The sequence below is a fragment of the Streptopelia decaocto genome, assembly GCF_964273445.1.
Source record: "Streptopelia decaocto genome assembly, chromosome: 6".
NCBI classification, from domain to species: Eukaryota; Metazoa; Chordata; class Aves; order Columbiformes; family Columbidae; genus Streptopelia; species Streptopelia decaocto.
Genome location: NC_138660.1, coordinates 47,302,477 through 47,316,649, shown reverse-complemented (window position 1 = coordinate 47,316,649; position 14,173 = coordinate 47,302,477). Strand labels below are relative to the sequence as shown.

The 14,173-nt window shown below is 37.4% G+C and overlaps 1 protein-coding gene across 1 annotated transcript in view; it reads left to right on the top strand.

Moving 5' to 3' along the window:
• MYO3B (myosin IIIB) overlaps positions 1-14,173 on the top strand; it is a 196,640-nt gene that overhangs the window by 136,145 nt on the left and 46,322 nt on the right. Inside the window, exons 31-33 of the mRNA XM_082055656.1 lie at positions 3,992-4,112; positions 12,034-12,097; positions 12,981-13,119. Coding sequence (XP_081911782.1) covers positions 3,992-4,112; positions 12,034-12,097; positions 12,981-13,119 — 324 coding nt within the window. The remainder of the gene's footprint in view (positions 1-3,991; positions 4,113-12,033; positions 12,098-12,980; positions 13,120-14,173) is intronic.

Here is a 14,173-nt window from a genome sequence, read left to right as displayed (position 1 = left end):
GTATGTGAGAACTTGTGACTTACTTTCTCATAATGCTTCTGCTGGGGAACTGAAGACAAGAGTTGTTTTTTTCTGCTACTAAACAGGCATCACCCAATATTCATCCAGAGTGAGAGGTGAAAGAGGGGAGGTATTTGTGGGACCCAGCAAAGGATGTGACTCTTCATCCCTTTTACTGTTCATGAAAATTAACTTGGCATGGAGTGAAGAATCAGATTTGTGGGCTCCAAATCCTCTCAGATATTGTTAGTTAAACTGCTGAATGCTCTTCTAACTAGGCAAACTAAGGAAGTGATATCCCGTTTGTAGCAAATCAACTTCTGATTACAGACTACCATATCTTCTCTTCAGCAAGAGTGAGTTTTCATTTCTGAGTTACTGTTATATGGTATTTTAGATTATATTGTAGGTTAAAAATGTGTCTGTGTAGAAAATATCTGCTTAACGTGATTTTTTATGACTGAGAATGAATCCTGCTGTTTAAAATACTACATCGTCTCCTTCTTTATACTACTTATATAGAATTGTGATTATTTAGCTTTGATCTTTCTACATTGTGCTTCACAATTTGCTCTGTAACTATATATTTCCTATGGGAATCAGAGGAAAAATGCCTGGACCTTTCCTAACTGGGATTGTGCAACATTGTGTGTAATGTATATGCCTTGGTACTTAGACCTTAAAATAAAGGGTTTTGACTGCAATACACCGAATTTCAGACTCCCCAAGGTAAATATATTCTTGGTTTGCTAGGTGCTGCAGCTGACAGAAAACCCGCTTTGTGTGAGAATTGATCAGTACAAGAAGTAAAAATTCATGCCCTAAATTGTGGCACATAAAACATTTAACACTGAGTTACTAACAGAAGTGCTAAAATTAAGTTCACTTCCTATGTTGCTCTTCAGATCCTGTCATCTTTGGCTATGTAAGGATCAGGGTTAAAGATACTGTTGCTGCGAAGTTTGGAATATAGACTGGATGAGGTGAAAATGAGGTGACAGCTGGTAATCATTCTTCTTCAATGATGCAGTGATTGTTCATGGAGCAGTAGCAACATGAGTCTGCTAATTTCACACTCTTTGAGCCAAGTGCTTAGTGTCAAAACCAGCACCAGTCAGTAATGCAAATTGCTGTGATGGAGCAGCTTCCCAGCCTCTCAGGCTCCCCCAGTAGAATTCTCTGCATATGCATTTCTTTTGAAACATTATAGATCCAGTTAATAAATGTTGAAAAGGTGCAGTCCTACTAATGCTTGATGAAGCTTTTGAGAGAGAGACAAGTTTGTTTATCCTGCTAATTCAGTTATCCCATGAGTCCAAGGGAAAGTGGGAAAAATACACACATTTACCTGTCAGATGCAAGATATTCTAGAAGAATGTTAGAAACTGGTTTGTGGAAAAGTTAAGTTGAAGAGGAGTTGATTTTGAAAATGTGTATGAAATTAAAACACAGGGTAAAAACCGTGTTTATTATATCAGATACAGCATGTTCTGTATCATGCATGAGAGAAAGACCAAAATGCTTATACTGACGCTAAAAAGAGTCTCTGGGAAAAAGAATTTTAAAAAATAAAATCACGGTAAGTTTCAGGGTTGATTTTTATAGACAGACACACACATGCAAAGAACTGCTAAAAGTTGAGAAATTACTATGGATAAAACTGAGGTTTATCTTATTAGTTCGTTTGTTTCAGTGCTTCTTTATCTTTACAGTAGTCCACCGTCTGACTGATACTCAGTATGTTTCAGCTGCAGAGAGGTGGCTGCTGGCCAGCTGGCTGTGCTGCCGGCAGCGGAGGAGGCTCCTCGTCTGGTCAGTAGGGGATGGTTAAGCACTGGAAGCCTGATCGCATGGGGCGAGTGAATGTTCGCTTCTTCTCTGCCAGACAGGCAGACGTTTCCAGTGGGATTATTAAGGATGGAGAGTTCCTCAGCCTCACAATACCTGAGCTCTGTATTCAGTACAACACCTCAGCAGGCCCAGCTTCTGTCGTGCTTTCTGTGAAGTGAATGGTTATTTATTTTAGTAACCTCTCATTAAAAGGCAATTTTTGCTGCTTCGTACCCTGGAAACCTCAGTAGCACTGAAATGCTTGGATTGTTATGGTGCATTGCATACCACAGCTTGAACTGTTCAAAAGTTTTTCATTTTCATATATAGGATAAATAAGTACAACTCCATATATTTTTGTGGAGATAGGTGGCTGAAAAGAAGACCATTAACACTAAACAGGAATTAAAATTAAAAAGAAGGGATTAGTTACGGCCCTTTCCTAAGGGAAAGAGCAGATGCAATCAAGGTAGCTCTGTTTTGTTTCCTCCACCATCTTTTCATTATGCAAAAACACCGTGAATGTGGAGCTAAATTTGTAAGAGTAATTGAATAGAAGAAAAGGGGAATAAATCAATTATCTCATAACTTGGTAATAATTGAGGGATTACAAATTTTACAGGGTCTTTATGCTCTGTTGTGCAGGTAGTGCCTACTTTTAGTGTTTTCCTAAAATCAGAGGCACGAGATGCAGGGAAAACTTGTTATTCTTCGGATCATTCTCTGTTGTCAATTTATTCTATATTCTATATTTATTCTACCTCCTGATTTCCCGCTGTAATCTACAATGTTGTCTTGACCCTGATCCTATATGAGGTTGCCCCAAATGCCATTTCTGTACCGATACAACATCCTGCTGTACTATTTAACCCTGGACTCTAGGAACCCCAAGGAAAAGGCTCCTCTCCTCCTTTGGATAATCAGTCCCCAGACTGACTCTGCTTTTGCGCATGTTTAGGGTGCTTGAAAGCTTTTCCTGGACAGGGATTTTTTTTTTTTCCTCAAAATCATCATATTTCCTGATCTTAGCTCCCATTTTCTTTTTTGTCTTACTGTTTAAGTTGCAGTTCTGCTAGATTAATAAACAGCTCCTTTCCCTCAGAACCCTCAGCCATTGTTATTCAGCAGCTGCTTGTTATACACAACTATGGCATTGATATGTATTTACTTGCTTCGTTATTCAGCCCTTTCTCCCCTTTTATCGAGGTATTTCCCTTTATAATAATGCTCAAAATAAACCCTACAAGAAATAAAATTTGAAAATTTGGGGGTTTAAGTGTACGTTATGATACTTTTTAGTCTATTGTCCTAAGTGCAGTATGTATCGCTTTCTGTGGTTTTTGCTGGAGTTTTCTTATGACCTATTCACAGGTGTCAAGAATTCAAGCAAATTCACAACAGATAAAATTATGGAAGTAATTAAGTTATTTATAGGCACACAAATCCAGAGAGACAATCCATGGAAATAAAGGGTGTAAATATCTTCAAAATGTTATTCATTGCCATTTTCTTTGCCATTTTGTTTCACTGCATGCTTGCTACTTCATTTAGTGTTTCTATTGATTGTTTTGTTCTACTCTTTTTTCTATTAATGGCATAAGTTGCAGTTTCTGTAGATTTTTTTTTTTCCCTGATTATTTTTATGAGAAGTATTTCAAATGTTTTATTATGGTTACAGTTCATTGAACATTAGAAGTTCATTGAAAACTAGACATTTTTCTAGTTTTAAGTGAATATATCTGTCCCTGGCTCCTCACCCCCATGCCCCAAAATAAAAGCAGGTAAAACGTCTGATTCTGTAAAATTCTGACTCATACAAATCGTCGGAGCTGTAATTAAAGAAAATGTTTTGGGAGTGACTTTCTAATATGTATTTTAACACATTCTAAGCTGGATTTCTATTTAAATTAGGCATGTTCTCATTTTGAGGCATTTTCCTTGCCTGGGCTATGCCAAGTGGTCACTATAACAGTAAGAGTGTAAGGCTCTGTATAATTTCTAGCTGTTGTAAAAATGGCAAACATTGCAGTCACCCCTGTGAGGTGCTAAGTGTTCTTTCTGACCCCTGGCTCAGTAAAAGTTGAGGCACTGCAGCGCCAGGTGTCAGTCTGTGTTTCAGGTTCTGCAGAATTTTTCTCTGATTCATAACTATGTTTTTTAGCTTTCAGGGGATATATTGTTCGTAAAAACTACACAAGATTGAAAAGCAGCACTGGGTGTGTAGCAGATCCTCAGCTTACAAGCAGCCGCTCTACTTCTGATTTTGGCTGTGAAGACCACTGGTGAGTCAAATCCTTTGCTGTCTGTTGTCTAACAGAAGTCATTTTCCACACAATAAGATCTGAAAGGAGCAGGCGCGTCATCATGATCCAGCCAGCTCTTAGGGAATCTGCCATTTTCTGGGGATGAGCAGCTGTAGGTTAGCTAGTCCTCTCATCAGCTTAGTTATCTCAGTGTTCTCCCAGTTAGTAGAATTAGATTTATGTGCAGTACTGTTTGTCCTGGGTTGCTGTCCTGTTTCTATGCCCTTCTCAAGAGTACCCAGAATACCATAGATTGTACACAGCATTGCAGGTGCTCAGCATTTTGGAACTGACTGTGGCACATGTTATTAAATCTCAAGAGTAGAGGGTTATCCTTCTGTGTCTGTAAAGCTCCATGCAGACCAGCAAAGAAATAGAGAAAAGAGCTGTAAAAAGCAGATGGACAAGTCACTGGCAGAAAGCCTAGGAATACTGTAAACCGCAATAGCGGTGCCCTCCTTTTTGTAGAGGAAGGGTGTTTTAATCTTCTTACCAATGGAGTAACTCCAGACAAATGTCCCCCTGACACTTCCTTGGGTATGAGAGGCAGGAGGGATCTGTCATGTCTTTAGCGTCAAAGTCTGTCTCTCCAATAGTGTTCTAGGAGAGGTGGCTGCATTTGCTGGATTAATCCCTTTGATTAGCAAGTTTCATTGACTAAGAGTTTTGAGGTCTCTTGCTGTGGCGTGGGCATAAGGACATCTCAGTGCTTCTTTTAGCTCTTATTTCTGTTATTTTATAAGTTTCCTATAGAGAGTGTAAATGCAAGTTCTGTTATACCTCTTAAGAGTTCTCTGAGGAAACCAATGACTTGCTTGATTGTAACTAGATGCTGTTATTCCATTAAGGGTGTTTTTTTTTTCATTAATGGTTAATTTCTCCAAAATGGTATGTCTTTCTCTGTATATGCTCATGATGTTAACTCCCATGCTAACTTTGGTTGATTGAGATTGAATAAGGTCTGCTATGTGCTCTGGTGTATTACTGTACTTGCTTCAGTAGGTGGGTTGGACTAGATGATCTCCAGAGGTCCCTTCCTACCCCAACCATTCTGTGATTCTGTGATTATAGGATTTTGTCTAGGTGTAACCACCTGCATTCTCTAGGTTAATAGTGCATCAGAATCTCTCCCTTTCAGTATTCTGTTTTCAGCAAGAAAAGGGTTCAGGCCATTGGACAAGGACTAAATATAAAAAAATAATAATAAAAAAGTTTTTTGTAATGATTTTCAGGACAAAGAATGAACCCTTTGCAGTTTACCATCATAGCTCTGCCTTTGGCTTGACTCACTGTTCACTGGGGCAATGAGTTTCCTAATTTATTATTCCCTTTATGTGCATGCAGCTCCTTCTGTTTGTTAAGTACTTCAGGGGTGTGTATCTTGTGATCTCTTTAGAACTGTTGATGATTTCAGGATCATTTTTTCTCCAATCTGCACTGATGGTTAAAATCAAGAGTTAATAAGCTATTACCAGTTTTATTTGACATCCCAAATTATAATTATTTACAATGGAAACAGGCTTCCAAACAAATGTGTTTTTCTGAATTAGGTACATCTTGCTTGATTGTACATCCTTTGAGGCTCACAAAGACTTCATGGTTCAGTAACAGTGAATTTAGGCTCTATGAAGCACAAATATACAGGCCTTTAAAGATATTCAGCCACTGAAATTTTATTGAAATCAATGTCTAAATGCCTTTAGGTATCTGGCCTGAAGGTGCCCATGTAAAATACATTGGCCATTCAGGTCTTGCACCCAGTCCTGATTGCTATGCACGATCACACAGATAAATTAATTCATACCTTCTTTTGCCTGGAGTTGTGAAGCTGCCTTTACTCCTGGCAGTTCTCAAATTTGACCCCAACAAATATTGCAGATTATTTACCCAGTCCTATAAATTTATGAGCAGTAGCCTCAGGGGCAAGTGATTTCAGTAAGACTTGAAAATGTTTAGCATTTCACAGATGAGGTTCAGAATCTTAGGACTAAATCTGATAACTTCCCATAAATCAAGCCTCACTTCTACATGTAGCTGTTACTGGGCTGTTGTGTTTTAAGCATATGGCTGTTTAGTCATACAGGAAACTTGTAGGAAACAGGAAAGCTGCTGAATAATAGTGCAGATGTTTAACACAGTAGCTGGTAGTCTGTCCCTAGAGAAGACAGCCTCACTGTGCCTTCACATACTGTGGGACTAAAGTATAGAGTAATAACATGGGGTTTTTTGTTTATTTTCCTTTCATTTAAGTTCTTTTATTTTTGTTTTGTTTCTTTTTTTTAACTGGTAGATTTGGAAAATGAAAATTGAGCTTAAAGGTACTCGGGGTCAAAAAGCAAAATAATATGCAGTTCTGTTCTATTGTATACACAGGACTATAACTACACATTTAAATGTATGACAACCTGCTGATTTTTCAAAGATCTGTTAGAAAAGAAGAAGTTACATTATTAGAACATATATAAAGCACTCTGTTTTACAAAGTAATGAATTTCAAATTGTTCAGAAAAAAGTGAGCACTTTAAAAAAATTGAATTTCTTCAAGGAAATTGAATCTATATACCTAGTTCACATTCTTCAGCCAGTGAATGCAGGACATGAGCAAACTTAAGCTAATAAATTATGTAGGATGCTAATTAAATGCATGCATTAGCTCATTTAGCATTGCATGTTAAATCTTTCCTGCATTTATATGCTTGACTTGAAAACCAGTATTAACTGTGCTCAAATGCAAAACTCTTCCCTGTATGAAGCTGATGTCACAAGTAACTAAAGACACACTGAGAATTGGCAAATATCTCTGGTAGGAATAGAAATAGGTATAGGAAAACAACATAATAATTACCAGGGATATAGCTTTATCTCACTGAAAAAATGTTCTTCCATTCAGTTCCATGGAGCTGTGGAGTTGCCTGTGACTCATTTTACCAAAAAAAAAAAAGAGTCATGGGATTAATGTGCACCTGGGAGACTGATGCTAGGGCTGGATTCCCCCCCAAAAGCCAGTCGGTGTATGCGACACTTGCCAGGCCTCTTTTCGACATCATCAGCCACTGAGAGGTGCCTGCAGGCCTGTGTGGCATGAAGGAACCGGATCACAATCAAACCTTTACCCAAAATAGCTCATTCAAAACTTTAAAAGGACAGACTTACTTTAAAGAGCCAAACATAGTCAAGACTAAATTCAAATGAGGAAAGTGAAAAACCTTCAGAGCCCTTTTTATAACCTTGCTGAATAGCAGATTTGTCCTTCCACAGAGAGCCCAACAGGCAGCAGAGAAGGGACAAGTGTGACCGGGTCTCTCCTCTCACGAGGCCAGTGTGGACATCAGCTTCACCTCCTGTCTGCCTCCATTTTACAATTGATTATTGCATGAAATCCGAGATGCTGTATCTTACAATGGCATAACTACAGTTTCAAGTTAGTGTTAGAGATCTCTTGAGCTAATTAGGAATAATCTGTGAAGAAGGGAGAAGTGATTTTCTGAAACATCCTGTGATTTTTAACTTATTAGACTGACTTATCTCAGTGAATATATTTTTGATAAATGTTCTTGTTCTTAGCAGGATAATCTACAGTTCAGTGACTAAGGACCTTAATCTACACTACGTAGTTCATGTTCTTGTTCAGACAGAGCTGTCACCCTCAAGTATCTTTAAATCCCTTTAGAATATCATCAAAGCATCTGTAACCTGCATGTTCACCATCTTCTTATCCATTTCCCTCCAAAATGAAAATTGTGTTAAATAATACTGCTCTGATACTTACCCTGGCAAATAGTTCCTGTATTGTTCTTTTTTGCCTCTAGCTCACTAAACCGTAGCTCACTGACTGCTAAATATCACAATATAAGTTATCTATATGTACATGACGAGTGGCCTTACACTATGTAGTACAGCAGAAAGTGTCATTTCCACATAGCGATTTTGTTACACATCAGTTATGTCTGTGACTATAACCGCGTGCCAGTGAGTATCCCTTGCTCTTTTGTTTCCTTATGGAGCTCTGTGTGTTAAAGATGCATGTTAGAAAATTCCTGACATGAACAGCAGTTTACACTCTTGAGATGAATTCATTTTGATTTTTCTCCTTACATCTTTCTCTTTTTAGCTAGTTAGTATCATGTTCATGCTTTGGTCAGCATAGACTGTCAAAACCCATCCATTTTATTAAAACTCTTGACATTCGTGTAAGACTTAGGTAAAAAAGATCAGATAACAAAGCCTGAACAAAACTACTCAGGCATAACAGCTTAGGTGGTTGGAAAGTTATAGACAAAGAATAACTATCAGTGTTTCTCAGTTCTACAGGAAGTATGTATCTGAAAGTCAAGTTCCAGAAATGGGTCTATTTCTACTTATTAACGACTTGACTTATGAAGTAGAGGTATACAAACTGTAATGCACCACAAAATGACTGCCAGTCAGTAATTGAACCCTGCTCCAAAGTTTATATTCGGTAGTTGCAATGAGCATGCATACTACCTCATACGTGCAGTATAACATTTTCTCATCACTGTCAAGACCTCAGTTTGTGTAGTATATTAGACACTGCACTTCAAGAAAATGAGCAAGGCCCTCACCAAGAAAGATTATCACTTCTCTATAAACCGTCATAAAGGAAGATCTCTAAGGGATGTATAAAACTGAGGGTACATGTATCATTTCTCCAGTCATGAAAGGCTGATGTAAAGAGGAAAGGAACAAACTGTTCTCCATTGAGCATCAGGCAAGAGATAATGAGCTGCAGCACAGGAGAACTAGGTTAGATAGCAAGAAGAGCTCACTGATGGTCAACTGAGTTAAGTCCTGTGTAGGTTACCTTGGGAAGTTCTGACATCTCTGTCACTGTAAATTTTAAAAATCAGCTTAGACAAACATGACAAAAACAATTTGAGTATGTGTAGCTGATTTTTTCTCTGAAAATGAAGATGGCTTGGATGATTGGCCAAGGTTGGTTTTATGATTTATAAATACAGAGTGACTTCTTGAAATGTAGGATCTCTGTGCCAGTGAGTTTGGCATTGCAAGTCAGACACTTTTATAGCATCTTAGTGCCAGCAGCCATTACTGCATCAATGTAGGGAGTAGGCATAAAAATTGTTCTAGAGGAGTTCTCCTTGGTTCAGCTTTACATGCAACCTGAAAAATGAACAACATGAATTTCTGAGTGTTCTGCAACAACTGAGGGCCCATTGAAATAGCATGCAGTATCAATTCACCTACATGGATACTGGTGGGTTGGCATGTAAACGTAATATCTGTGTATCACTGAGGGAGAAGAATAAATATTATTCTGGTCACATGAGCACAGATCAATTCAGAAACTGGCTTAATGTGAATTGAACTGTTCCATATAAAAACACTTCTATCTTCTACTATACTTTCTTTGACTTGATCTGTAGCTTGCCTCTTGCTAATGTGAGGTTCAATAAAAAACCTTCATTGGATTCTTTTGATTAAAAGGAAAAGAAAAAAAATCATCATTATGTTAGTGTGCTTCCGTTTTTCATGGATAGCTGCTTGAAAGGGTCACATCTCCATATTTTAAACTTAATTTTTTTCAGAACCTTCAGATGAATGCCATCAGGCCCTGGTGATTTATTGCTTACACCTTTCTCACATTGCTCCATAATTTCCTCCTTGGAAAATGTCAGTTCTGTCAAGACCACACTGTGATTTCTTGTATGTCATCTTTTGATTATGAATTTTCATTTCTTTCCACAGTAAAAGCTGGTATAAAGACATTCTGCTTTCCTTTAATTGCTTCACTTTCCTATTTATAATCATAGCAAACATCAGTGTTATTGGTTATGATGGAAATGGGAAGTCTGCAGTTTCTGTGGCATGCAGTGGAACCCATTGGGCCTGATTCTGCTGTCACATGGGCTTCTAATTACTTTACATTTAATGAGTTCAAATACTTACTCATTATTTATAAAGCTGTAAATGGAAATTTGGGCAGAATTTTTCAGTGTCATCTTTTTTTCCCCTCCACCCCGCCCCTTTGGAATTTGTCATCTACGCATGCTGCAAGGATTAAATTTGTCCTGTTCAGGAATATATTATTTCTGCAAAATGAGCTGTATTTTTGCTAGTGGAATATCTAGGAGTGTTTCTAACATTTTCAAAAGCATTTAAATGATGAAAGTCCAAATTCCATTACTTACACCCCCAATGGCCGGAATTACTCTAAAACTAGCTATTTTTCTCCAGCATAAGTTATTCTGCACTACGAGTTTTACACTGCTATGGTTTGACTGTTTTCAGTGCTAAGGACACTGTGGCTGTACACTATGCAGATGTGTAGACAGATGCTAAGAATCAATGTTTCTCTTTTTGTCAATGTTTCTTGTTAATTGAGTGATTTATAGACAGTCCATATATGAAGGCTGAGGCATATTATAGCTCAGTAGCTGAACATTCAGCAGCAAATTGTTACATTGCCTGCCCGAAACCAGGCACACGAACCTCAGTCACTTGCATCCTTCCCAGGTAAGTGTGCTGACTGGATCTCATCTCTCTGACCCAAACATTGCTTTCCTGCAAATGTGGAAAACAAAATTTTTCAGAAACTGGAGAACCAGCAGTTTTTTTCAATGATACCTGAAAATACCGGGCACGTCAAAATCAGCCTTAGATGCCACATATGAAAATGTTCACTAGCATCACTGATAGGTTCATATGAACTCACTACTGCTGAGCTGCCCTCCCATTGCTACTCCATTTTTCATACTGCATACTAGCCAGATTTTCAGAATAGCTAGAGACTGATTTCAAGGTGCCCAGCATCTCCAGTTGATGCTGTTTTCTGACATGGTCCCTGCCAGTTTGACAGTGTGGTGGGCTGACCTTCAATGGCCACCAGGTGCCCACCAAGCTGCTCTGTCACTCCCCTTTCTCAAGAGGACAGGGCGCGAAAAATAGCTATGATGTATTTGTCTAAACCAAAATCTATGACAGAAATTTATATTTTGTATGTTTTAATCTGTAAGTAGGTATACAACTACCCTTAATTGTACTTTCAGAAAGATTGTGAGGGAGTTGGAGGGTAACGATGCAATGGCTGAGGTGTGTTTTGACAATCAAAAAATCTTGCTTTTAGTCCCAGTTTTAGGACCGTGAGCATATCAAATAAAATCTATGGACATCAGGTTTTTTATCCATCGCATGAAATTGGTAGCATCTTTTTTTTTTTTTTTTGCATAGCTAAAGATTCTTGAGCAAGTTCTGTCTGGGTGGACTTTACTATTGAGGAGATCCATTGACTTCAAAGGCCTGCCAACAAGGATAAGGGCCCACAGAAGGTTTTTATGATACTTTAATTAGCATTAATGAGAGCAGGAGTTGGCCTTTAATATTTGTATGGTGACATAATGTGATGTTAAAATAATAATAGATATAGACAAAGAATCTAAGAACTCTTACTCCTTGCTCTGTGCTTAACCCAAATGGCTTTAGGAGAACACAAAGCCATGTGTTTTACTTCTTCCTCATCTGTCAAATTTTAAGTGTCTAAGGTTGAATTCTGTGAAAATGGCTTTTCACAGCTCTGAAAAAAAAGTTTCATGCAAAATCTTGTCAAATTAATTTTAATACATGACTTCAATTTTATAGAATTCTCATAAACTAATTTTACACATATGCACATATCCACAAATTTTTAATGACAAATTCATTGCTCATACCCTGTTACTGTGTTTAATAACATGCACTTCCTTATAAGAGGAAATGGGACTGGTCTGTGTTTTCTCTGAATTGATTGTATGTGCATATTTAGAAATTGGGGGAGGGGGAAAAGGGAAAACCAACAAAAAAAATGTGTATGCCAGTAAACCTTTTATAAGAATGAAGAATTTACACTATTTAAACTACATATTTTATTTGTCTTTGCTTTTAGGCAGCAAACCAGTAGCCAGCATTCTCCTGTGGTGCCTGAATTCCTTGACAAACAAACAAAAAAGGTAATACTAAGTTTATATTCTAAAATAACACCCCATTATAACTTCAAATTCCTGAGTCCACAGTTCTGCAGTGTGTTCACGACTGCTTGGCGTAGCCATCTGAACATGAAACCGTTAGTGATGTTTTGAAGTCTTTGAGACAAAAGCCTGCTTGCTAAGAACTTTAGTTCTGTAGAAAGACAGGGAGGTACAGTGAATAAGAGAATCAAAAGGCTGGAAATTTGCTGCTGAGAATAAATGCTAGCTGCTCCCTGAGGTGATTTGTCTGTGCACTTCACTTTCTACAGATGTTAGAGCCTCTTTTTTAGTAAGGACCTGAGGTTCTTTGGTAGCACTTTGATATCCTGCTCGAATTCAATATGTGAAATGGAGGAGTCGCTCTGTGACTTGGAGCACAGCATAGTCTTTGAAGTCTGATCCAATTTTTGCTGCTTACCATTTGATGTTGAAAGGATGAAATGGAGAAAATGTACAGTTTTTGCCAGTAACTCTGCTGAGCATATGTAAGATTAAAAAAACAAAATCCCTTGGATGATGTACTTAGAAATGTTAAGCAGATTAATACCTTCCTATAGCTTTTTTCTAAAGATACAAATTAACTATGAGAGGAAATCAGCATACAGTGCATGCTATGATTTAACTGCATGAGGAAAGGGGATAAATAAGTTAAATGGAAAAAGTAAACAAATGTTTGTGACATGGGTGCTAAGTCGATGTTGCTGAAAGCCGCAAGAATCTTGTGTAACTTAAATCTTGCATTAATCGTTTCACAGAGTCATAGAAAATCGGAAGTTGCTCTCTGTGAGATCACACCTATAAGTTATAATTGCAAAGTGGCATCAATACATTTCTTATGTGCCTAAACCAGCATTCTTTGTTCCAGAAGGATTTGGATGAGATTTCTGCATCTCCATTTATTCTAAAACACTCGTTCGAAGTGAATGATTCACCGTCATTTAGCCGATCCCAGTCAGTTGCAGACCATCAGTTGTCAAGTCCCTCAAGATCCCATGAAAAAGGAGGTAAGAAATATAGTAAAGTAACAGAGCTCTTTCATTTACTATTTATAAGCTACATGTTGTCAGCATCTTAGTTGCTTTATATATTGATGAAGTCTTTTAACAATCCCTTGGAAGGCAGGAAACATAAAGGAACTAACTTTCTTCTACACATTTTCAACCTGGAAATATAAAAAAGCCCTTAAGTACCTCAATGCATAGGCAGAAATAGAAAGATTTTTAAAATATGATTTCTACAAAAATGTGATTAATAATCTCAAAACACTCTTTTAATGAAATCAGCTTGGCTTTCAAGAGCTTCAGCTTTCCTTTGCCTTCCAGCCTCAAAAGTAGAAGATAGTAATGAAATCTCTCATGTTTGGCAGAATTAAAGACAGCTCATTTGTTCACACACACAAAGATTCAGTCAGCAACACAGGAAAATCTGCACTAATTCTACAATCTATGCAAGGTGTTTATTTTATTTGCTGATATGTTATTGTTGCCACGGTCAGTAACAGTTTAAAAACTTGAAGTAGAACATCATGACTTTTTTGATTTTTAACTGGTTTATCTCTGAATATTCTAGGAAATCCTTACCTATCAGAATACTTTTCTCTGTTATTGTAGTCATCATGTCCCTGCAAATACAAATATAGGAAAGTAGACTTTAATACTGGATCATATAATACCTTCCACAAGTAGGCTGATAATGTGATATCTGTAACTAGAACCAAATTATAAATGATAATACATTAATCTTCAGGTTGTTACTGAAAATCAGTTGTTTATAATTTTGTGCCATGCATTAACATTTCTATTTATATATTTAATGAGACACCTTTCCTATTGTAAGTCTACAAATATTTATCTGAATGCTTGAGCCTTAATCCTGCAATTTATGTGTTTAAACTTTACAGAGCTCAGTTAAACAATTTACAATGTAAAGGTAAGAAGATAGGTATTTATACGGAGATCCTTCTGTTACAGGAAATAATGCAAATTCGATGTTTTTAGTCTTCTACGCAGACATAATGTGTTTTCCATGCTAAAAGCAGAACAGTGCGTAAACACAGGA